General features: G+C 41.0%; 1 protein-coding gene across 3 annotated transcripts in view; it reads right to left on the bottom strand.

Annotated features, from left to right (window-relative positions):
* TEC (tec protein tyrosine kinase) overlaps positions 1-25,666 on the bottom strand; it is a 130,890-nt gene extending 105,224 nt beyond the window's left edge. The window contains exons 1-2 of one of the 3 annotated variants that reach the window (XM_066279004.1): positions 25,577-25,651; positions 13,558-13,747 (exon numbers count right to left, since the gene is read on the bottom strand). In XM_066279004.1, coding sequence (XP_066135101.1) covers positions 13,558-13,674 — 117 coding nt within the window. In that variant the 5' untranslated portion in view covers positions 13,675-13,747; positions 25,577-25,651. Of the gene's footprint in view, positions 1-13,557; positions 13,753-25,576 lie in introns of those variants that run through there. The other 2 variants (XM_066279005.1, XM_066279006.1) reach the window with 2 other exon arrangements.
* Positions 25,667-26,787: the final 1,121 nt, after the last annotated feature.

Raw genomic sequence — 26,787 nt, 5'->3', positions numbered from 1 at the left:
CAACTGGATTCAATCTCTAGATTTCAACAGAGATAATTTATGATTTCCAAGGCATCACTCAGAGGCACACCAATCAGTACCAAAAGCTAAAAGAAGGTGTTCTCTCTGAATGGAAGAAATAACAGAGTGGATGTTCTAAATTAGAAAATAAAGATAAGCCTGACCTGTGGTGGCGCAGTGGATAAAGCATCGACCTGGAAATGCTGAGGTCACTGGTTCAAAACCCTGGGCTTGCCTGGTCAAGGCACATACAGGAGTTGATGCTTCCTGCTCCTCCCCCCCCCCTTCTCTCTCTCTCTCTCTCTCCTTTCTAAAATGAATAAATAAAATTAAAATAAATAAAAATAAATAAAAATTTAAAAAAAGAAAATAAAGATAAAACAAAATTTCAGACACTTGAAATGCTAAGGTCACTGGTTCAAAACCCTGGGCTTGCCTGGTCAAGGCACATATGGAAATTGATGCTTCCTGCTCCTCCCCCACTTCTCTCTAAAATAAATAAATAAAATCTTAAAGACAAAAAATTTCAGAGTACTCTGGCTTAATCTCCCCACAATTCTCCATTCCACAAACAGCTGACCCACTCATGAATAAGAAGCACAAAGGAACCTCTGTTACAAACATCTTTAAATAAAACTCAAAGCTGCAATGCAAGTGTCTTCTTCTGTATCTCACTGGAGTTAAACACAAGAACACTATTCACTTTACCTTAGCTGCTTATTGGTAAAAGTTAAGAAATCTTAACAAACAATCCTAAAATTTCTATGGAACCACAAAGACCCCAAATTGCCAAAGTAAACGTGAGAAAGAACAAAACTGGAGGCATCATGCTCCATGAGTTCAAACTACATTGCAAAGCCATAGTACCCAAAACAGCATAGTATTGGCCAAAAAACGGATGCATAGATAAATGGAACCAAATATAAAACCTATGAAAGAACAGAAAGAAATAAACCCACGAATATATGGTCATTTATTTTATGACAAATGAGCCAAGAATATTCAATAAATGGTGGTGGGAAATCTGGATAACCACATGCAAAAGAAATAAAATTGGACCAATATCTTAAACCATACACAAAAATTAACTCAAAATGGATTAAAGACTTGAATGTAAAACATGAAATCATAAAACTCCTAAAAAGAAAAACATTGGTGGTAAGCTCTTTGACATAGGTCTTAGTGATGATTTTTTTATGTATGACACCAAAAGCAAAGGCAACAAAAGCAAAAATAAACAAGTGGGAGTACATCAAACTAAAAAGCTTCTGCACAGCTAGGAAAGCATCAACAAAATGAAGAGGCACCAACTGAATGGAAGAAAATATTTGCAAATCAGATATGTGATATGCAATTTGATTAATATCCAAATATATAAAGAACTCATACAACTCAATAGCAATATAAGCTAAGTAAAAAATGGGGAGAAGATCTGAATGCTCTTCCAAAGAAGACATACAGACAGCTAACATGTACATGAAAAGCTGTTCGACATCACTAATCATCAGGAAACGCAAATAAAAACCACAATGAGATATCACCTCACACCTGTTGGAATGGCTACTGCCAAAAAGACAAAAAGTTAGTGCTGGCAAGGATGTGGGTAAGAAGGGAACCCTTTTTCACTGTTGGTGGGAATGTAAGTTGGTGTAGCCACTAAGGAAAACATTATGGAGGTTCCTCGAAAAACTTAAGAAAACTACCATATGATTCGGCAATTCCACTTCTGGGTATTTATACAAAGAAAACAGAAACAATAACTCAAAAAGATTTATGCACAATACCTCCATGTTCATTGTAGCATTACTTATAATAGCCAAGACATGAAAGCAAGCTAAGTGTCCATCAATGGATGAATGGATAAAGAAGATATGGTATATATTCAAAATGAAATGTTAGTCAACCACAAAAAATTTTTCCCATTTTCAGTAACATGGACCAATCTCAACAGCATTATGCTAAGTGAAATAAGTCAGACAGAGAAAGATTAATACCATATAACTTTTACATGTGGATTCTTAAAAAAAAACCAAGCTTATAGATAGGGAGTGGGCAAAGTAGGAAAAGGAGATACCAACTTTCAATAATAAAATAAGTAAGTTTTGAGGATGTAATGTACAGCATGGTGACTACAGTTTAGAATACTAGACCGCATATTTGAAAGTTGCTAAGAGTGAATCTTAATGTTAATTATACTTATTGTGATCATTTTGCAGTATATACAAAAATGGAATCATTAATGTTATACAACTGAAACTAATGTTATGTCAATTATACCTCAAGTTTTTAAAAATTAAAAATGAATTTTAAAAAGTTTGGAAAACCTAACCGTAATATTGAATTTGAACACTAATATTCAGAAGTAGATAATGGAATCAGTCACTGTTTCACCCATGAGAAACCCAAACTACCAAGAAGTTATGTTCTCTGTCCAGTGTTGCAAATCTGAGTACCAGACTAAAGGTTCTTAGTTTCACAGTCTGGCAATTTTAACCAGATCTTAGTACCTTCTTCATCATGAAAATACAGCTACTAGGGCTGTGCATTCTAGTCTATACAACCTTTTGTAATATGTCTAATCAAGGGAACAGAGGTGCTAACCAGAAAGGTAATCAGAGACAGAGGAAAACAAAAGTGATTGAGTTACCACATGATAGCATGGTAAGGGGTACAGAAAATAAGAAACAAATGTCCTAGTTATCAGGGTTGAGGAAGGACGCACTCTTACTGGAAGGAGCAGAGTGACCTGACCGGGCAGTGACGCAGGGGATGAGCGTCGGCCTGGAACACAGAGGACCCAGGTTTGAAACCCGAGGTCTCTGGCTTGAGCGCAGGCTAATCCAGCTTGAGTGCAGGCTCACCAGCTTGAGTGCAGTGTCAACGGCTTGAGCATGGGATCATAGACATGACCCCATGGTCGCTGGCTTGAGCCCAAGGTCAACGACTTGAGCAAGGGGCACTGGCTCAGCTGCAGCCCCCAAGTTAAGGCACATATGAGAAAGCAATCTATGAGTTGATGCTTCTCATCTCTCTCCTTTCCAGTCTGTCCCTGTCTCTCTCTTTGTCTCTCTCTGTCTCTGTCACCAAAAAAGGAAGATTGTGAGTTCAAAAAAAGTGGACTAAGACATTAAAAGAGTGGATTGTTTCCAGCCAGGACAGCTTCCATAAGGGGAATTCAAGGTTCTTATCAGTCAGATTACCCCACTGGTGTTAAACAGGAGATTCCACTCCTGGGAGAGTCTGAAACTACAATTAGAATAGTTATTAAGTTTTGGTTTGGTGGGATGGCTTAACAAAAGTGACTCCATTTTGACCTATTCTTTCCTTAAGAAGACAAAGGGATATGTGCAAAAGTGATATGTGGATCATCTTCAACTTAGAGACAAACACTTTCTCTGGATTTAGAGCAGTTTTCACCTTCCCATCAGCTAGAAAGTTCATCTGGCAAATTCAACTTTCCTTATGTATTGCAGGCATCACGCAAGCGAGAGGAGGAGGAATAAAATGGAACCAGAACCTAGTCCTTGAATGGCTTCATGGAGCAGAGCTGCTCCACCAGCCTAGACAGCTAACGAACATTGTAAAAAAGAAACACATTTCTATCTTATTTTTGAAATTACATACAATGATTCTTTGTGATAATGGCTTTACCTTTATTTTACCTTATAGACACACCTTTGCAAAAACTTATAAAGCTTTCTAATGTTTCGGAATGATCCTCCCTAGACTGTGCTGAAAATTTTACTTTTTTTTTTTTTTTTTGTATGTTTCTGAAGCTGGAAACAGGGAGAGACAGTCAGACAGACTCCCGCATGCGCCTGACCGGGATCCACCCGGCACGCCCACCAGGGGGCGATGCTCTGCCCACCAAGAGGCGATGCTCTGCCCCTCCCGGGCGTCGCTCTGCTGCGACCAGAGCCACTCTAGCGCCTGGGGCAGAGGCCAAGGAGCCATCCCCAGCGCCCGGGCCATCTTTGCTCCAATGGAGCCTTGGCTGCGGGAGGGGAAGAGAGAGACAGAGGAAGGGGGGGGGGTGGAGAAGCAAATGGGTGCTTCTCCTATGTGCCCTGGCCGGGAATCGAACCCGGGTCCCCCGCACGCCAGGCCGACGCTCTACCGCTGAGCCAACCAGCCAGGGCCTTAAATAAAGGAAGTATACTTTTATCATTTATTTCAATCAGAAAAATTATCTCAAGAAAATTAATACTTGATTCACTCTTTGTTCTAAGAACTTAGCAAATATAATCTAAGCAGTGTCATATGTGGGGGAAAAATAAACAGGTTTTCACTTTATTTTTCTAGATAAAATCTGATTCATACTGGGCTTTCTCCTTTCTTTTACTACTTACTATGAAATTTAAGTGGATTCACTTTGAGTGCCATTCTGGCATGGTTTCTCCCCAGATATGGGAATTTCTGATATAAAACAAGTATTTCTTTTTGTTTATGCTATTTCAAAGGGAAACGGTAACCAGTGAAAACAGGCATGAATGGCAAGTACCTCAAGTGAGTAAAGTGATTTTCAGCACATTTTACTAGCAGAAAACATGAGCAGAAAGAAAAATGATTTGGAAATTATATATAAAATAATCAAGTATCAATATGTGTTCCTTGGCTGCCATATTCTAAATTGTTTTTAATGAGAAACATTTGTCTATGTCAATATATTGTTTTCTTATTGTTTTTAAATAGGAATAAAGAACCCAAGTCATTACCGCATTCAACTCTTTTACAGAATGAGAAAGCTTTTTAACAAAGTTAAAGAACAAATACAGAAAGGACAAATACAGAGGAGGACTCAATAATTTTTAAAATGTTAAAAGACATCTCAACTAGTTGAAATATATGATGAGAAAACTGTGGCAACCTGAATACTAACTGGATATTGATGACATTAAATTTCGGGGGTAAGATTTGTTTGGTGGTATTAAGATTTGATATCAAGATAGCGTTAAGTTGTTTTGGAGTTTTGGGGGTGTAATAATAGTATTGTGGTGTATTTTTAAGAGTTCTTATATTTTAGAGCTACATACTGAAAAATTTAGAGATAAATTAATATCTCTGATTTGCTTCATAATCTGGTAAGGGGTACATGGGCATACAGACAGAATTAAATTGTTCTTGAGTTGATAACTATTGAAGCTGAGTGATGGATACAGGCATTCATTATGCTATCTTATTTTTGTTTAGATTTGAAATTTTCCCTAACAAAACATTTAAAAATGTATTTAAGGGTTTTCCCTTAAATGTTTTTCTCGTCCCAGTCATCCAACACTTTGGAACTAGTAAGAAAAAGAATAGAAAAAAGGTGAAAGGAGGAAGACAAGAAAGGGAGGGGGGAAAAGAATCAAAGCAGAGAAGTAAAAGTAAAAAAAGGTAAGTGAGCTCTCCTTTATAATAATGTCTTTCCCAAAGATGTTATTACCACCCTACCTACCTCATCATGAAAGCTCTTCCAATGATTCCTTGAGTCAAATGGGCCACTCTCCTTTATAATAATGTCTTCCTCAAGGATGTTATTACCACACTACCTCGCTCATCATGAAAGCTCTTCCAATGACTCCTTGAGTCAACTGAGACACAAAATAATGTAATGTGATACTATCTCTTCTTGGACAAACAGGAATGTGTGTCTCTAGCAACCAAAAATAAAACCAGTCTACGGGACATTTGTCCTTGTTTTAACTCCTCCACTCTTTTTATTTCTTTTCCCAACTGAAACTATGGAGCATACTAAAATAAGAAGGCAAAATTGACAAGAGAAATAGTTGCCCTTACTTCTAGGACTTGTGGAGTTCAGTTATTGAAGAATTTCACAAACAAACGCCAGCAGTTATATATCTGATCCTTAAGAGGAAAAAAATTAACTGAAAAAAAATGCTAATTCTATAGAAAACATTCTCATACATCACTTGTAACAATCAAAAATTATAAACTACATTCAAAAAGTATCACGGATATAAGCCAGGATCTAATTACTATTGAGAAAATGTCCAGTGACCTTTTCCATACCCTATCTCTAATGAAGAAAATTGATATGTACTTTCTTATTCTTTGCTCCACCCATCATGGTCATTATCTGGCCCATTATGATATGCAATGCTCCTGTTTTTAAAAATACATGCACTCATAAACACTCCTCCATTAAGAGACAGGGTCTACATCCTCTTGAATCTGAGCGGGCTTTTGACACCTTTGACTACTACAGTATAGCAGAAGGGATCTTATCCTCTGAAGCTAAGTCAGAAAAGGCCCAACAGCTCTTATCTAGTTCATTTGGACTCTTTCAACAGTCCCTCTTCGAAGCCAGCTACCATAGTGAGAGAAGCTTCCACCGAACAGAAAAGCCACATATAGGCATTCTTGTGGAAAATTTCAGCTGAGCCCAGCCTTCAAATCATCCCAGCCAGGGAGCCAGACACATAAGTGAGAAAACTTTCAGACAATTCCAGCCCCAAGTTGTCTGAGTCACTTCCAGCTTTCAAGATTCTTAAGATAAAAGCACAGACACTGTGGAGTAGACACCTTGTGCTGTCCAATTCTTACTTACAGATTCCTTGAGAATCTTGATAAAATGGCGGTTGGTGTTGTATACCTTTAAGTTGAGGGTGGTTTGATACACAGCAATAGATAACTGGGACATATTATACTATATCATTCTTTTTTATGTTTGTATTTTTTTCATAAAGACTTTTTAATTCAATTTATTGGGGTGGTGTTGGTTAACAGACTTACATAGGTTTCAAGTGTACATTTCTATGATACATGATGCAAGGCTATCAAGATATTGTAAAACAGGGCAGGGCATTTTTGCACACCACCATCCTTACCCGCTATACAGAGCACATACCCCAGGAGGGTTGATAAATATAGTTACTAAATATCACCAAATGTACACCTGAACTAACAAAAAATACATTTTATATTACCGTTTATTTAATACATTTGCTTTACGGTACACTTTAAAATTGAAGTTACACTAGCTTAAACAGCATAAAAAGCAAAATTTCTATCACTCAGCTAAAATTCCAGAATACATGCCTTGTCTAGGATGAACTGATCTACAGTAGCTAATCATCCTAAAGTCTGCTACTCTATAAAAATATGGTATTACCTCCATTGCTGGGTGCAACTGGTGCTTTTTACTGATCAAAGCATCAAGTCATACTAGTATAAGGACCTGGACAAGGAAGTGGCACATTAATGCATGCTCCTTTCTTAGTTCTGCTCAGGACCTGCCTGACTTGCTATCCATATCAAAGTCTAAGAAACTGAATTTACCAGTTTCACTATCATCATAAGAAACACTGAGCACCACCACCTGCAGAGCAAAATACTGCAATTCGAAAGAGGTATCTTCCCCACAATAGTAGCTGAGTGAGCTTAATACAGAGGCACTCAATCTGCCCAGTATGACAACATAACTCATATATATCCCAACCTGGACTGATGACTGAAACTGTTTGAATAGTGGATATACCCTTTCATTCCAAAATTAGAAATAAAATATACCTCTGAAGTTGGTAATATACAGACTAGTTTATTTTAAATCCTCAATCCCATCCTCTCCTGCCATCTCAATTACTTCTGGCCTGCAGTCTCCCCCTCGCTTCTACGCACCTGACCCCTCTGGACTGTCATCTCCTTCGGCACAGTAGCATCACTTGCATTTGTCATAAACCATTCCCTGACCCATATTCACCTCCAAACACCATATTACTCTGTTCTCCTTTACAGCCTCAATTCTTGAAAAATGGGATGAGGGCTGCTGTCTCTACTTTTCATTATGTACTTCCCTCTAACCACTCCTGTTGGGTTCTATCTCCAGTGTCTCACCAAGACTGCATTTGTCAAAGTCACCAAGGGCCTCCTTGTTGCTAAACCCAGAGGTCACTTCTCAGTTCTTATCTTACTTGATCTCCCAGCCATGTTTAACACAACTGACCATTCTCTCTTTGAAATGCTTAACTTCTCTTGGTTCTCCGGAACACCAACGTTTCCTAGATTTGTCTCCGATCTCCGAGACCACATCTTATCATCTCAGTCCCCTTTACTGGCTCTGTTTTTCTGCTTTAATTCTAAACCCTGGTGCATACCAGGGTTCTATCCAGGGCTTGCTTTGCTTCTTCATTTATACGTTCTTCTCAGGGATGGCCTCATCTACTTCCATAGCTTGCAATACCATCTCCAGGTTGATAATTGAAATCTACATCTTCAGTCCTGTCTGGACCTAAAACATCAGATTTCTTTAAGACTTTCTTTATTCAATTTTCAGAGAGGAGAGAGAGAGAGAAAGAGGGAGGAACAGGAAGCATCAACTCCCATATGTGCCCTGACCAGGCAAGCCCAGGGTTTCGAACCGGCAACCTCAGCGTCCCAGGTCGACACTTTATCCCACTGTGCCACCACAGGTCAGGCAAGAACATCAGATTTATATATCTAATTGTAAACCTCTTTATTTGAATGCTTAACAGGTATCTCAAATATATTATGGCTGAAACAGAAATCTAGATACTCCCCTAACACTTACTCTTTACCTACTCTTTGCAATCTGAGTAAGTGGTCTCACCACTTCTCTACCTTTTGTTAAAATTATAAGAGTTACCTTTGATTAATTCCTCTCTTTCATGCTTCAAATCTAATCCATCAGCATATTCTAAACCTGAATACTCAAGTTTCTACTTCACTCTCTCCCCACTAGTGCAACAGACAGGAACAGCAGCAAATTTGACACAAGCTAAGGCTTAAAAATCTGCTTGCTTGTTTCTGTCTCTTACTTCTTTGTGATCACCATCAGACTATGGCCAGGTTAGCCTACTAGAGGGATGTAACATAAACACAAAGGAGGGCAGAGTTGTCCCAGCCATCTCAGCTGAGGCCATCCCAAACAGTCAACAGCAAGCTGGCCCCCTAAACACATCAGAGAACCCAAGACAACATCACAGAACTGACTACCTGACCCACAGTTCATTATAGACACACAGGCAAGAACAGTCATGATCAGCTAAGCCTGTCCCAGAACAGCAGAACTACCCAGACATCCCAACAACTCATGAGCAAAAATAAATCCTTATTTCTGTACACCCCTGAGTTTACAGGGATATATGTTACCTGGCATTACTGGGGCAATTAATTGAAACAGCCACCATCACCCTTTAACAGGACTATTGCAGTGTCCTCCTAATAGGTCTTACTATTTCTTTCCTTATTTTCTTATAATACTTTCTCCATTCAATCAACACAAACTTATAAAAACCTAAGTCAGTTTATATCCTAACTCCTGCTTAAATCCCCCAATGATTTCCCCACAGTTAGACTTAAACACAATCCTCTTAACCTAGCATACCACCTACTTGTCCTACCACATCTAGTACCACTCTCTGAATGGCCCACTATGATTTAACCACACCAGCTCTCTTCCTGTTCTTTCAACATAGTAAAGTCATGGCATGGTGGGGTCATTGTACATGATGTTCCCTCTACCTAGAAAATCATCATTCCACCTGGTCTTTCTAATTCTCCGTCTAGCCATCATCTTCTTATAACTCAAATTTCAGCTTAAATGTTACTTTTGTAAAAAGGCCTTCTGTTCACTACCCAATCTAAAGTATTCAACGGTGTGGAGAAAAAAAACCCTCATTCACTGCTGGTGGGAATGTAAACTGATACAACCACTATGGAAAACAGCATAGAAGCTACTCAAAAATGTAAGAATATAGTTGCCATATGACCCAGTGACCCCCTCTTTTGGATAACTTTACCCTAAAATTTTGAAAACATTTATTTGCAAAGATACATACATTCCTATGTTCATTGTGGCATTCTTCACTGCGATTGGTTAAAGAAGATATGGTCCATGTATATAGTGGACTATATTATTCAACCATAAGAAAAGATGAAATATTGCCATTTGTGACAGCATGAATTGGTCTTGAGAATATCATGCTAAGCAAAACAAGTCAGACAGGAAAAGTTAAGAACCATATGAGTTCACTCATGTGGGATATAAAACTGGAAGCAACAAATGAACAAACAAGAAAAACAACCAACAAAAACTCATAGACACACACAACAGTACCGAAAAAAGGGTGGGGATAATAAAGGGTAAAGGGGGTCAAATAGATGCTGAGAGGAGATTTGACTTTGGGTGGTGGGCACACAATGCAATATACAGATGATGTATCATAGGACTGTGTACTTAAAAACAATATAATTTTATTAACCAATGTCACCACAATAAATTTAATTTAAAAAATAAATAAATAGATCAAGTAGACAACTGGTCACTCCCAGTTTTCTATTTTAATTCTTTGCATGATACTTATCACTACATGACATTTTTCTTGATTTTTTTTTAATCACGTGCACTCCACTGATTATAAGTGCCACACAAGCAGAAACCTCATCTGTGTATTCACCCCTGGATGCTCAGCTCCTAAAACAGTTTTTTTCCATAGTAGGTACTCATTAAATATTTGATGAATAATATCTGACTTGCAGAATAAATGAATGATCAGATCCTTTCGGAGATGAGGTTTTCACAAACCTCAGGAGGTTAGGCAAGTTGAAATGGCAAGGGAGAAAAGACAGACTAATTCTGAGAAGGAAATCTAGAAGTAGAGTAAATATTTCTATTATAAAATGAAGTAAGGGTCTGGACTTCGGCCTGACTTGTGGTGGAGCAGCAGATAAAGCGTTGACCTGGAATGCTGAAGTCACCAGTTCAAAACCCCAAGCTTGCCCGGTCAAGGCACATATGAGAAGCAACTACTACAAGTTGATGTTTCCCGCTCCTCCCCCCCTTTTCTCTCTCTCTCTCAAATCAATAAATAAATCTTTTTAAAAAGAGTCTGGACTCTGAAAACAGCCTAGAATATATCCTCTGCTCCTTCCCCGTTATGTGAATAGAGACATTCTACTCCTCTCTCTGAGCTTGCCTCCTCACTATAAGATGAGGTAATAATTACTACTTCATTGAGTTGTTATAAAAAATAAATAAGAAAAAAAATATATAAAATGCTTAGCATAGATCATAGTAATTACTCAACATTACCAATGACAATAGTGGAGGTGATGGTGATACCTAAGTCAACCCTGCTACTAATAATTGGCAAAATCGACAGCTGTTGAGTCTACCTAATTTTTTTTTCAAGCATTTCAATTGTTCCTTCTCACCAAAAATAGAATAAGCATAAGACCTAGATCCAAATGAGCTTGGGGTTCTGGCTCTGGTTCTGTCCCTAACTAGCTGGATGACCTTGACAAGTCACCAACTTCCAAGACCTAAAGTTAATTTGTCATCAGTTCTATCTAAGCCAAAGGCAGAAGGTGCAGGAAATAGTCTTCAAAGAGGTAGAGGTACTAGTAATACATAGAGTCATGGAGGCAGAGAGACAGGTAGGCAGACAATCACTCCATTCCATTCCACAGCATAAACATGAATATCTAAACACCTTAAAATAAGGTTTGCCGCATTGTGCTTCTCAGAACCTCGCAGATTACACCAGACTGTAGTCTCAAAAAAGGCAAGAACATTGGCTGATTTATTCTCTACCTTAGGACCACTGGCCAGCACAGTACCAAAAACACACCGTCACACTATGTGCTTACCACATGCTTGCTGAATGAAGGAACAAATATATTCAGGAAAAGCTGGGTTAAACAATGTCAAACTGGTTTCTTGTGTACATTTCTGAGCCTTTAATATGTGAATAGACTCTGTGAATCATATAGAATGCAGCATGTCCCAACCTTATTTGTTCAGAGAACTCTGTTTCCCTTGATCCTTACTAACATTTCCCAGAGTTGTAGTATTCTATAAAACAGTTTGAGAAACATCTTAAGCTTACATGATTTAAGTCATTTGTACCATCATGAAATAAAGTTATCTTACTCTTTACGCATAAGGTAATTAAAAGGCTAACTAATTTGATTCATATCTACTATACAGCTGTTTTCTCCCCATATCCTACACCTTCAAATCTCCCAGCGCCAGGCAGGGCCTCAACCTCTCCATCTCCTAAGCAGCAGGTGTCTTGCTTGGTTTCTCCACTCTGCTCCCTGCCCCCTTACAACAGTAAGCTCTGAAAATCTTCATACCTCTTCTTCCACAACTCTTTCTCTTTACATCTGTAGTCTTATGATGAACTTTCTTAAACTCCTTTAATTATTCCTCTTCTCCTTTTACAGTCAATCCAACCAAGTTTCGATCTGTCATTTACAATAACATCCCGCCTCTGAAAACTTTTCAAAGTACTTCTCTTCTCCTTTTTATAATAAAGTCTGTTCCTTCTTTTGCATTCTCCACATTGAACCCTCCTTAGGATTATTCCTTAATTTTAAGTAAATATAATTATGTCATCTCCCATCTGGGTTCCCTCTTCCCTTCCTACCACTTATTTCCAAGTGCTCAAGCCAGTAAACACTGGACATTTTCATATTCCCATGCCTCTGCTTGAGTTGTTCTCTCTGCCTGGAAGAGCATCTGTTGAAATCCTATTCATCAATCAATGCACAACTAAAGTACCACAACGAAAAACTGATGATTGATGCTTCTCATCTCTCTCCGTTCCTGTCTGTCCCTATCTATTCCTCTCTCTGATGCTCTTTCTGTAAAAAAAAAAAAAAAAATGTTAGTCAGATAGATGCAGAGATGGCCCAGTGTTGGAAGAGAAGACCAGGAATTGGTGAGTCTCTCAGGGACACTAACCAAGAGGTTGTTGGCAAAAGGAGAGACCAAGAGGGTGTTTGCATGAGTGGCTTGAACTCAAAAGGAGAAAGGGTTTTTGCATGACCTCTGGGCAGCACAGGAAAGCCAGGGGAAGGCCACAGCAGAGAGAGCTGCAGAGAAGGGAGTGTTCTCATTCTGTGAGGAGGCTGGGGTGTGGGAGAGCTGATTCACAATGGAACAATGCCCTGAGAGGGCCCCCAGAAAGATTTGGAAGGAAGCCAGTAAAAGGATGGAAGTTCAGAATCATAAGGGAGTTGAGAGCACATAAGACAGCTGATCAGAAAGGCCGGGAGCCAAGGCAACCGGGGAAAAGAGGCAAAGCCTTGGCCAGAGCTGGCTGAGATCCGACATGGTGTCAGAGGTCAGACGAGTGAGGCGTTCAACAGTTTGTGATCAGCATTCAAAAGTAGGTTGATGAGTAGCTTTTCCAATGTCTATGAAGAACAAATTTCTCTAATGCTCATGGCACAATTCTTATCCTTGTGTGTGGGCTGTGCCCTGGTGGTAAGGATCGAGGGAGTGGTGTGGAGGGCTTGGGTGTGGTATCTCTTTTTACTAGGGCAGGGCTCACAGATCTAAAAGAGAGGAAGCAAGTCAAACATGAGCAAGTTTTAAGGGATCCAAGGCCTCCAGGCACAGTGCAGACAAGAGCAGAAACCATGGCCCAAGAAGGAGTGGGCTCACCCAAAAGTAGAGACAGAGACTGACAATGTGCAATCCAAGAGAAAAAATAGTCATCTCCTGTAAAGTCTGTGTACTAGGCAGGCTCTTCCCATTGCCAATAATTGACTGAGGCAGACAACAACAAAAAGAATGTATCGGCTCACATAACAGAGAAGTCCCGGAATGCTTGAGGCACATCTGAATCCTGGGGTGCAAATGATGTTGTCTGTGCTCTCACCACCACTCACTGCTACCTCCCACTGCGTGCCGGCCTCGTTCATTCTCTCCTACTTCAAACAGCTTCCTCCATGTAGCAGGGTAAGATGGTCACCAGGAGCTCCAGGTGACATCGCTCTAGCAGAAAAAAACAAAAAACAAAACCCAGAGGAAAAGAATGTCTCCTTTCCTACACTGAGCAGAAAAGGAGGCTGACTGAGTGAGCATGGGTCACGTGCTAACCTCAGAACCAGTCACTTGGTCAAAGCATTTCTCAGATGGACCAAAGCTCAGCCATCTGGCCTCCCTGGGGTTGGTGACACCCCACCCAAACCACATGAACTGGGATGGAAAAGGTCCCCAAAGGAAGGAGTCTGGGCAAATAATAAATCCATTCTAGCGTGGTCACTTGTCCATCAGGTTCCAGATACCAAAGGAGAAGCTTAGTCCTGCTATTTAAAGTAAAGAAGTGCTTTGAAGTCAGAGATAACTGGTTTTAAATGTCAACTTTGACATTTAATAGTTGTGTGACTTCAAGTAAATTACTTAATTTCTCAGTGCCTCAGTTTCTTTATAAAATGGGGATAATAGTACCTATGTCCTAGAGATGGACAAAAAGATTAAATGAAATGATGCATATAAAATTGCTAGGCTCAGTGCTTGACACAAAGTGATCAATAAGTGGTAGCTGTTATTAGTAATAGCAATTATGACAATTATTTTATTTAGAACAAAGGATGAGCTGTGATGGTGAAAGAGAGTCATGTCAGCATTTGGATAAATCAGCCCTGGGTTGAGTTTCATTAACTCTTTGAGTAATACGAACGTTCATGTACGTCCTCATGCCTCCTGACCATCCAGAGTACAATCCTAACAAAAATTTTTATTTTAAAAATGTGTAAGGCAACATTTAAAAATGGCAAATGTATGTTCTCCTTGTTTCCATAAATTGGTTATCCAACAAATATGATTTTAAGTTAATAAAACTGATACTGGAACTAATTTCATTTTTTGAAAAAAACTCACTCCCGGGGGTCAGCGAGCATGAAAAATATTCACAACTCAAAGGGTTAAGGGCAACTGAGGACACAATACAGGGGCCTGGGTAAACACTGAAATACAAATTTAAATCAATAAGTGTGTTAAGCACATATTGTGTGCCAGGACTAGGGATACAATTATGAATAAGACATATGGCTCCAAGGTAAACTACCATGAACAGTGATTATAGCTTTGTGACATTTATTTGGGGGGGAGGGAGATGTTGACTGAAGCTGCTCCAACCACAGGCTGTGGACACTGGGAACGTGCTCAGTGTACAAGAGAGCAATGCCTAGGAACGCTAGGAGGGATCAGAAGGGCTACAATCACACACCCTCTAAAAACAACAACAAAAAGGCTTTGCATGAATTAAAACAAAGTTTTTAAAGGAATACCTTTAAACACTTTACTTCCACCTGGGTCAGGTAGCTCAGTTGGTTGGAGCACCCTCCTAATATACCAGAGTTGTGGGTTCAATCCCTGGTCAGGGCACACACAGAAATCAACCAGTGGATGCATGAATGGGTGGAACAATGAGTTGATATTTCTCTCTCTCTCTCTCTCTCTCTCTCTCTCTCTGTCTCTCCCTTCTTCTCTCTCTCTAAATTCAATCAATAAATAACATTTAAAAAAAAAAAAACTTTACTTCCATCTTCCAAAAAACAGTAACAATAAATAAACAAATCTACTAGATATACAATGTGAATGACGTCCCAGAGTTTTTCAGTGTATAACTTGCACAATGAAACACGGTAGCCCTGGGAAAATGAGATGGGAAAAGTTAGTAGTAGTGATGGAGTATCTGGAAGTCCCTGGGCCTTCTGAAACAAAGAACTTTCTTTTTTTCCAATTGTGAGAGAAAGTTTATTTAGAAAATCACAGAGGTTAAAAAAAGAAAGGGCACTGGCTGGGCTGTGTGGGCTCAGGAAACAAGTTTCAGAGGCAAAAGAAAGGTCCTTAGAGCTTAAGAGAACCATCACAGAGGAACATACCTGCGGGAAGTAGAGGGGAAGGCACTGGGGTGCTCCGGCGGGAGAGAGTGCCCCTTGGGAAAGAAAGAGTAGGGAACACAAGGGTGTGCTCAAGAGGGAGCATGCCAACAGAGAGTAGCTTTGCTGTAGAGTCGCACTGGTCAATGTGGTATCCACTCACCATAAACAGCTCCTGAGCACTTGGAAAGTGGCTAGAGCAACTGAGGAACTAAATTTTTAAATTTTATTTCATTTCGATTTAAAATGTAAAACTGAAAATATTCTTCCACTAACCACAAGTTTACTGGTTGGCAGGACTACATTTTATTCACTGCCTTGTGTATGATATGCTGAATTGCACTGTATTGTACTGCTGATAGCCCAACCTGTTTGTGATAGCTCATTAGTAATTTTTATATGACTATATAAAATTATATTTTCACATATTGGGTTACACACTATTAAAATTAATTTTACCTGTTGCATTTTGCCTTTTTTTTTTAAGTGAGAGAGAGAGAGATAGAGAGAGAGACAGACAGACAGACAGAAAAAGAGAGATGAGAAGCATCAATTCTTCATTGTAGTGCCTTAGCTGTTCACTGATTGCTTTCTCATATGTTCCTTGACTGGGGGGCTACAGCAGAGCAAATGACCCCTTGCTCAAGCCAGTGACCTTGGACTCAAGCCAGCAACCTTGGGCTTCAAGCCAGGGACCTTTGGGCTCAAGCCAGTGATCATGGGATCATGTCTATGATCCCATGCTCAAGCCAGCAACCTCGGGGTTTCAAACCTGGGTCCTCAGCATCCCAGGCCAATGCTCTATCCACTGCACTACTGCCTGGTCAGGCTGCATTTTGCCTTTTTAATATGGCTATTAGACATTTTTAAATTATATTTCTAATTCACAAAATATGTCTATTTAACAGTGTTGCTATGAAGATATCTTAAATCATGAAGGTTAAGAGACTTGGAGTGATACCCAGAGGAACAGTTGCTTTTTTTCTTTGAAGCAGACCTTAATACTCCCTACAAGGTTATCCAATTCTGTTTACCAGGAGGGAAAATAAGAGAGAGGACAGGAGTGTAGCTCATTCCGTACAACTCAGTAGGACTCTAAGAGTACCATCTGGAAACCAAGTGTGCTCCTCTGGACTTGGCTCCACTACTTAACCAAATCTCCCTGAAACTCCCTGTGCTTCAGGCTCTTCCATGGAGCCTGGCACATCTTCTGTGCTCCATGAACATTAACTACTGAGGGGAGCGGGGCATGATTTGGGAATAAGAATGATGCAAATGAATGGTCTCCCTGTATCACTAGACTTGATATATGAGATATCGATAGGCCTGGTATATGAGAGCACACCCTGTCTACATGTCTATGGTCAGTATTTATCTCTCTAGACCAAAGAGTTGCATGAGGGTATTTTACTCAATCTTCTATGCCACTGATAAACGCATTTGCATTTCTCTAAGTCCATTATGTCTTCAAGTACATTGATGAAACTATTGCAGATGCTGAAGCATCATGACAATGTGGTAAAATGTCACTTCTGAATTATTAGTTAGTTTTTGTTGTTGCTCTAAGTCATACCTATGGTGAGCGTCTTCAGTTAGGAGTTTACAATAATATCGGAGTCTCTTTCTTGAGTAAAAACCTGGATGCCCATCTGCATGTACAGATGGACTCATTTTCCCTACATGCCTTCTTCATCACTCCCTGCCATTGTGCACGGACGGGAAACCGGCAGCTGGGCTTCTTAGTGTCTAATAGGGTCGTGTTGACTGTAAATTTGGAGTTTATACCTCTACTCCCTTTTACATGGTTTATTTTTTTAAAAAATGAGAAAAAGACTAGTTTACTCACACTTACATCCTGAAAAATGTACATCCCTGCCTAACCTTTGTCTGCCTTTGTCCCCTCCCTATATCTGATTTGTAAAAACATTTCTGCCAACCCTCCACTGACTCAGTGTAGGTAACAGCCTTTGTGGTGTGTCTTTTCCAAATCACTTTGAAAATCAGTTTATCCCTAGCTTCCATAATTACTTAATGCTCTTTAAACACTCTAGTAAATCTGTCAAGCATGGTTTCCCCTTACAAAGATGTAGCCTTCCCTCCAAAAGCTTCTATGTGCTTAAACACTGTGAAATCTGTTTTCCTAACACAGACCCACTCACACAGAATTTATTTTCAACTCCACTGTTCCACAAAGTCCAGGAAAATTTTCATAAATACTACCTTTAATTTACCCTCAGATTCTCAACAAGCTATCATCCTCGACAAGGTTCACTTTTCTCATCTATAAAATGGGTGTAATATAGATACCTTTTGCCAAATAGAGCAAGCCATCTCATTATTCACGAGTGTGTATAAAACACTCTGAGAAAGGCTCAAAGTCCTTTACAAGCATTAGGCCATGAGTCTTTCCGGAGCGAACTGTTAATTATGTGTCATTATGCTTTGTTTAATAGATGGATAACCTAAGGCATGGGAACACAATACCAGTGAGTAGCTGACTTAGACATCTATCCCAGACTCCAAACATTAGACATAAATATTACTGGGGAAATCTACACAGAAATTCACTCTACTCTAATTCTTTACCAAGAAACTATTAATACAGAATTCCCTGGTGTTGCTGGTTGCCCTGCCCCTCGCACTTCCTCATGCTGCCCAGGAATAGGGAAATGGGGGGAAGGGCTGAAGTTCCCTACAAAACTGTAATGCCCTCGCCCCGGCTTACAGGAAGGTTCATGGACCTTAGACCAGGTATTGGGGTCAAATACAGTTTCACAGATAATGTAACAATCTCTCCACCTTTTGTTAATGATCCCTGGACACTCTTCTTACCAAGCATCCACCAAAATGAAATGCAGCTCTAGAAATTATAAACAAGACTGTAGGTCCTGGCTGGTTAGCTCTGTTGGTTAGAGCATCATCCTGAAACACTAATGTTCAATCCCCAGTCAGAGCACTTATGGGAAGCAAGCAATGAATGCACAACTAAGTGAAACAACAAATGAATGCTTCCCTATCTCTATCTCTCCTCTCTTATTCTCTCTCTCTCCCTTCCTCTCTCTGTCTCTTAAAATAATTTTTCAATAAAAAAAAATAGAATGCAGCCTCTGCAAATGAACCTGTCAGGGCCCCCTGGAACATACAAGAAAGCAATCAATGAGAAACTAAGGTGCCGCAATGAAGAACTGATGCTTTTCATCTCCCTCCTTTCTGGTCTGTCTGTCCTTATCTGTCCCTCTCTCTGACTCTCTCTGTCTCTGTCACAAAAAAAGAAAAAGAATTCTTTAGTGCAATGATTCTAAACTTGTGTCTTTACACAAAACAGATACTATTGTCCTAAAAGATCAAAAAAGAAGATAATAGAAACTTTATATCATTTTTATAGCTAGTGCACTTCTTCAAATTATTATTTTGTGTCCTTGTGACAATGAGCAACAGAAACTAGAAATTCTTAATCCCAGAGTGGTATTTTGAATTATACCCTAAGAAGAAATAAACTCCGGGAAAAAAAAAGGTTTAGCTACACTACTTACTAAAAGAGGGGGGGAGGTGGGAACAGCCCTGAATGTCCAACAATTAGAAAGTAGTTCAAACATCACTGCATCAATATGACAGACTACCACCTAGCTCTTAGAAATAATTATTCCTGCAAGAAAATGCCTATATGAAATAATGTTACCTAAAGAACATAATGCCTGAACTCATAACCTCCTAGTGTAATGGATATATATACCATAATCTGGAGTAGCATGAACAGTTGTACACAATGCTTCTCACGTTCATTCTTTTTTAGAAAGTTGTTAAAGATTTTTGAAAACGCAAATGATGACAGAGATGACTGACGGTGGGGGGAGGGGATTCAATAAGATTCCCTCTAGAATGGTTTTAGTGTCATTTTAATTTCGTCTATGTAAGCTTACATACTGTTTACATTTTTTTTTTTTTTTTTGTATTTTTCTGAAGCTGGAAACGGGGAGAGACAGTCAGACAGACTCCTGCATGCACCCGACCGGGATCCACCCGGCACGCCCACCAGGGGCGACGCTCTGCCCACCAGGGGGCGATGCTCTGCCCCTCCGGGGCGTCGCTCTGCCGCGACCAGAGCCACTCTAGCGCCTGGGGCAGAGGCCAAGGAGCCATCCCCAGCGCCCGGGCCATCTTTGCTCCAATGGAGCCTTGGCTGCGGGAGGGGAAGAGAGAGACAGAGAGGAAGGAGGGGGTGGGGGTGGAGAAGCAAATGGGCGCTTCTCCTATGTGCCCTGGCCGGGAATCGAACCCGGGTCCCCCGCACGCCAGGCCGACGCTCTACCGCTGAGCCAACCGGCCAGGGCCACTGCTTACATTTTTTACAGTAAACATATAAAACTCTATAGAACAACAATATTTTAGTGATGGAAGGGCAAGTCCAAAGAGCTCCCTGAGAACTGAGACTCTCAGTGGCATCCAGATCTCTCCCCAGTCTAGGGATGTCAAGAGGATGTGTCACCAGCTGCTGAGCCCCAAATACCTTTTCCAGCTACAACTCTAGAACCTATGAGTAAGAATTCTTTAGTCTGACCAGGTGGTGGCACAGTGGATAGATAGTCGGACTGAGACGCGGAGGGGTCACTCAGTCTGCTGTAGCCCCCAGTCAAGGCATATATGAGAAATCAGTCAATGAGCAACTAAGGTGCTGCAATGAAGAATTGATGCTTCTCATCTCTCTCCCTTCCTGTCTGTCTGTCCCTGTCTGTCCCTCTCTCTGACTCTCTCTCTCTCTCTGTCACACACACACACACACACACACACACACACACAAAGAATTCTTTAGTGCAATGATTCTAGAACTGGTTTAAATATGTGACAACTTATCCAGTTGACAATTTTTAAAAAAAATTTTAAAGCATCATATCTATATTTACATATCTAACAACATGCATAACTCAGGTAAATTGTATTTCTGTTTCTTTGCATGGTTAAAGAATCAAGCATTTTACCTCACCTGTGGTGGCACAGTGGATAAACCTGGAACACTGAGGTCACCAGTTCAAAACCCTGAGCTTGTCTGGTCAAGGTACATATGAGAGTTGCTGCTTCCTGTTCCTTCCCCATTTTATCAGTCTCTCTCTCTCTCTCTTTCCCTTTCTCCCCCTTCTCTCTAAAAATGAAAAAATAAAATCTAAAAAGAATCAAGCATTTTTATCACTCAAAACAAAAGAATAAAAAAGAAAGCCAAGTGCCTTCGAGGAAACAAAAATAATCCCAATAGTGAAAACTAACTTTACTGCATGCTTAAATTATATTTGCAGAAAAATAAACTCTGAAATCACTCCTTTGTAGAGAAAGAAAGTCAAAATCTCATTTGGGGGGTGACCATGTGAAGAACCCACAAGTAGTGGTTGAAATATAATATTGGGGGATATATGAGGCATGGGAGTTCCTAAGGAAATAGTAACCAATAGACGTGTTAGAGCTCTACTCAGGATAAAAAGGAGTCCAACTCTTTCCTATTATATCAGGCTAGACCTTCACAAAACTTAAAGATAAAAGGAACAGGGTATATTTGACAGGGATTTTATATTATGATTATCTCACATAGTATATGACAATTTAAAGTCTGTCAATTTGAGCCTGACCAGGCGGTGGCGCAGTGGATAGAACGTCAGACTGGGATGCAGAGGACCCAGGTTCTAGACCCCGAGGTCGCCAGCTTGAGCGTGGGCTCATCTGGTTAGAGCAAAAAGCCCACCAGCCTGAACCCAAGGTCGCTGGCTCCAGCAAGGGGTTACTCGGTCTGCTGAAGGCCCACGGTCAAGGCACATATGAAAAAGCAATCAATGAACAACTAAGGTGTCACAATGTGCAACGAAAAACTAATGATTGATGCTTCTCATCTCTCTCCGTTCCTGTCTTTCTGTTCCTGTCTATCCCTCTCTCTAACTCACTCTCTGTCTCTGTAAAAAAATAAACAAATAAAAAAAAAATTAAAAAAAAAAAAAGTCTGTCAATTTGATACAAGGTAGCTAAGCATTTTAAAAGCTTTTAAGCTTAAACAATAAATGATATATAGCCCCAAAAGGAAATACACACACACACACACACACACACACACACACACACACACATCTGAAATCCAAAGAGGTCTTCCTCCTTTAGAAACATAAAACTCACCAGACTAGACAACCTAATCAACACAAACTCTCCTCTGTCCTCCAAAAGCCACTCATCTTAGCCATAAAAACCAAGAGAATCACAACACTATGCTAAGAAGAAATATATCGACGCAGAAATATAATAATAGTATATGTCACCCTTTCAAGAATGTTTTCAATGAGAAATATGTCTAAATAATTAGAAACAATATATTTGGAGAATTTTAAGTTGAATGCTCTATGCTTCAATCTACACAAAGTGAAGTGAAAGTCCAATCAAAATTTGAAGAATTTAGGCTATTGGGTACAACTTGAATAATTATGATCAAATATCTTTTTTTTTTCTTAACTGCCAAGGGTCCACAATTATCTGAATTATCTGGAGAATTCATTCAGTGTGTTAAGTATTTATCAAGCCCTATGCTCTTCCCTAGGTGAGCAATCACAAAAAGAACTTACATGAAGCATTTAGCACATTAGGGCAAAACTACACTGCGTGGAAAGAGAGGTTGCAATGGCTTCAATGGTTTTATTTTGAAAAGGAAGGCTGCCTGTGGAAGCACAGAAGAAAGAAGGCACACTACAGGTATTCGTGCTGGCTAAGCTATCATTCATAATGGTACCTGGTGGGTTCCAGCTGAGGATGTGTTTTCTAACCATCTCATCCTTCACTGTCATCCTCTAGAGCTGCACCTGCTGCACTATAGAACAATTGCCAGTATTGGTGTTTTCTGTATTCCCAATGCATAGCCACCACCTTGGGAGTAGAGCTTTGCCTTTTCTTTACAGATAAGGCAGTTTGGGAACAACGCTTTTCTCAATTCAGTGGAAGCTGACTGGTTATCATTCCTCTGTGTGTAAGCATAAAGTCATGTTAATGTTATCAAGCTTCTGGAATAGAAAGCTGGAAGGTCACCATGCCTTAGGGAAGCCTGAGGAACAACTCAACTGGTAAAACAGGGTTGGGAAAGTTGAGATGACCCACAAGGCGAGGGTAGTCAATCTTCTCTGCTCAGCCCAGCCAGAAACAGGAACTTGGTGCACATTCCAAGAAGGGTATGAGCTCTGAAGCAGGAAGAGAGGATGTTGCTGGTGGTAAGACAACTGTGTGATAAACTGGTCTCCAGAAGGAAACAATGATAACCTCCATTGAAGCCACATGGCCACCAATGACACCAGGCTCACCTTTAAGATAAAAATATTAGACTTACAGAAGCTGAACTTCATTGAGAGGTAAGAGTCAGAGGCCAAGGTGACAGAATGAGTCCTCCTAGACAAATGAATTTGAGAAATAGAAACAAGGGCTCTATGACCAGTAAACTATATAGTATACTATCTAACCTAGGGCTAAGAGAGAGGCTTTCCTATGACAACTGTGATCATTTGGTAGTGGATGCTTAGAATGGTAAGGACTCTGAGGTCCAAACTGGGCTCAGAATAGTCAGAAAACGTTTATTATTAGTAAAGGCAGGGAAAATGGCAGCACAGTGCCATGGCCAAACCATTCTACTCTCTCAGAAGAGGTTAGTCGAGAAATCTATATTCTCCTAAACAAAAGACAATGTAATTTTCTACACCACAGTACATGTGGTCATCTGAGTTCTGATTTCTGAGCAGTCAAATGTGCTGAGAAAGACGATGATTATAATCCAATCCAAGAAAAGACTAATTGAGCTGAGCAGAGACACGTCAAGGCCAGGTGGACAAATTTGGAGATGGAGGCAAGGACTAAGACCCCCTCCTCTGGGCTTCTTTTCAACAAGCTAGTCTCATGGCATAATCACATGGTTCAGGGTAATTTTAAAATTGCCAGTGACCATGGGCCAATCTCACTCTTAATAGGCTTGAAGGTCCAATTCATGACCCTAATCCAACCAAGGCAGGTAGCCCCCCCAAAAGGCTACTCCAGGTTCAACTTCAGGTACTCCACTTTGCCTGTGTAGTCTGGATAAAAGGAGAGCATAGAAAGCTCTGTGAAATGAGTGACACTGTTGTCAACAGTAGTTTACTTAGCATCCACACGGAACCCAGCACCAGACTTGAGGGTTAACACTCCTGTCAATCATGTGGACCAAGTCTCCTTGCCTTGTCCATTAAGGTCATTCTCCCTAAGGCAAAGACCTTAGGGAGTGGCAATGAGGGAGTGGGTTAGGGTAGATGACAAGGAGCTAGAAGAGCTGGGGAGGAGGGGTTGGAGACACCAACACCTGTCAACCTGGAGGAACCTGTAGGCAGAGGTGTGCTTAGAGGCATAAGGCCCAGGCTCCCAGCACTCTGGATACCCAGAGGAAGGCAGGGAGACCAACAATTCCTTCCCAAGCATAAACATGGCCCAACACTGCCCACATCCCCTCCAACTACCCTGTCAAGAGCCAACTTCAGGGAGCATAAGTCGCCATTCTCTCAGCTTTACTATAATTTTTTAAAATACGGCCCCTGCCCTGAGTAACTAGCAGCTGAAAATACCTGATGATTATCTTGATCTTGATACAGAATAAGTAGGTAAACATCAGGTTGGAAGTGCTAGAGCATACATTAATATTCTATATTCCTTCATATATGGGCAGATGTGAAAATTTTAGTTCAGAGACCAACGTGGGGCTAACTAGAGCACAGCACTGATTTGCCCTGTACAGTTCCACAAACCACGGTGCACACACATCCTTGGGAGAAGAACTAAGATGATTAACATAAACACACTGCAGTAAGCATCATGAGTTGGCAAGAGTAGTAATGTATTGAGCAGCTTAGCTGGAGTACGGAGTAGTAGTATCTTCACTAAACAATGAAAATGTAACTAAATTTAAAAAATACTTTCAAATACATAATGAGAAAATTACACACACTTTTCTGCATATAAATCCTAACATTCCATACTACCTGTGATTCTTGCAGACTAAGGAGCTACCCGTGCAACAAACTGGGAAACACACTGATTTGTCAGGGTTGTTTTTTCCTTCCCTGCTCTTTAGGGGAGAATTATCTGGAAGAGAGTAAATTCTCAGAATTTCCGAAATGGAAAAATGGGCAATCACTGGAAAAATACAGGGTATATGCTCATTTTGGATAACCTTCAAACCCACTTAACCACCCTATTGTCTCAAGTTCACATTGAGATCAACCCATCTAATCAAATATGCCAACTTCCAACGAATGACCATAGATGAGTGTTTCCAAACTAGAGTTTGGGATCTGAGAAAAAGTGCACACTCCTGGGTCAAGGCCCTAGTTTTTTCGATACCTGCATTCACCGAACTCTCTTTTTAAGATTCAAATGGAATTTCCCAGATTGTTTTAAAAAAGAAAAAAGTGAGCTTGGTGGGGTGAGGCTCGGACACGTGCGGCTGTGGAATGTCTCCGTGGATTCTGCCAACTTTCAATCAAGCCTGCGCTGCCGCCCAAGCAGACAGGAGGAATCTGTCTGCCGCGCAGCTGGAGGTGAACCCAAAGCTGAACTTGCCCCAGAGCGGCCGCGGCCCCGCGACCCAAAGGGAAAGGGGCCGGTGCTCCTCGGAGAGGCCGGTGCTGGAGCCCAGGAGGTGGAGAGGCGGCCGCTGCCCGGACCGCGCCGGAACGCGCACCTGTCCCTTCTTCCCGGACGGAAAAGGACCGAGTCCCTAACTGGGGTGACGCGCTCGCCGCGGGGCGGAGGAGAGAAAATCCTTCCTCGTTCCACGAGGGTTAGTCCCTGATCAGTCCCTGAACATGTGGATGCCACCTCTCACCGCACCCACTCCGGTCCCCACTCTTCCCCGCCCGAAGTGCCGCAGTCCCCAGGGCACCCCTGCGGACCCCAGCACCCTTACCTGGCTGGAGCGCATCGGTGGTGCAGAGTCTGAAAGAGTGTGAAGTCTGCCCGCGTCACGGAGTCCGGAGCTCGGCGCTCGCCAGCCCCGCCCCCGATCGCCCCGCCCCGCCCCTCCTCCGAGAGCCCCGCCCCACCCTCCTCCGAGAGCCCCGCCCCGTCCTCCGAGAGCCCCACCCCCTCTCACTACTGCGAGCCGAGTCCGGTTTTCCGCCCTTCCACGGTTTACCCAGACTACAGGCCTAAACCGGTCGGCGCAGCGCCCCGGGTCCCGCACCCCTGCGGAAGTTTCGGGAAAGTCTCAGGAGCGTCCCTTGGGTTCCTGGACGCGACGCGGGGCCTCCCTAATCTGGGGGTTCCTACCCTAGGAGAACCACCCCGTGAGGGCTCGGACATTGCTGGCGTGGAAGAACCTCGAGCAGTGCCACCTGTGGGTGACAGGGGACTCTGTCTGAGTTAGGGACCGCACCTCTTCCGCTAAGCGGTGGGGGGCCAGGCAGATGACACAGTGCCATGGAACGAAGCAACGACTTTTACCCAAAAAGTGAATCTTTTTTCACTGTCAAACCTGAGTAAGGTGACCAATCGTCCTCCTTTAGGGAGGACAGTCCTTTTGTAAATTCTGTCCTACCTTGAAAAGTGTCCTCCCACATGTCCTCCTTTTTGATATTGGAAGACTCATCTGTAAATGTCCGTATTCGATCGATGCAGTAGATCCATTGCGTGTGATGTGATGTATTAGTACCTAAATGATTACTTTTTTCTTACTTATTAAAAATTAATAGGCATGTAAATAATTATAATATAAAATATTAAAAATGTTTTTATTATGCATTTATTATATTATAGTGTATTGTTGCAGTGAATAAAATGTTTCTTTTATTTACGATATTGTTTTCTTCAACTTATTTTTGTCCTTTTCATTGTATAAAAAAGTTAGTCACCCATAAAAATGAGACTCAGAGACTCGGACAAGAATGTGATGGAAAGGAGTGGGGAGGAGAGAGAGGGGAGGTGGGGAGAGGGGAAGGGCACAAAGAAAACCAGATAGAAGGTGGCGGAAGACAATTTGACTTTGGGTGAGGGGTATGCAGCATAATCAAATGTCAAAATAATCTGGAGATGTTTTCTCTCAACATATGTACCCTGATTTATCAATGTCACTGCATTAAATTTAATAATAACAATAATAAAATTTTTTAAAGTTGGTCA

The sequence above is a fragment of the Saccopteryx bilineata genome, chromosome 5, assembly GCF_036850765.1.
Source record: "Saccopteryx bilineata isolate mSacBil1 chromosome 5, mSacBil1_pri_phased_curated, whole genome shotgun sequence".
Classification (NCBI taxonomy): Eukaryota; Metazoa; Chordata; class Mammalia; order Chiroptera; family Emballonuridae; genus Saccopteryx; species Saccopteryx bilineata.
This window is presented reverse-complemented; position numbering and strand designations above follow the sequence as displayed.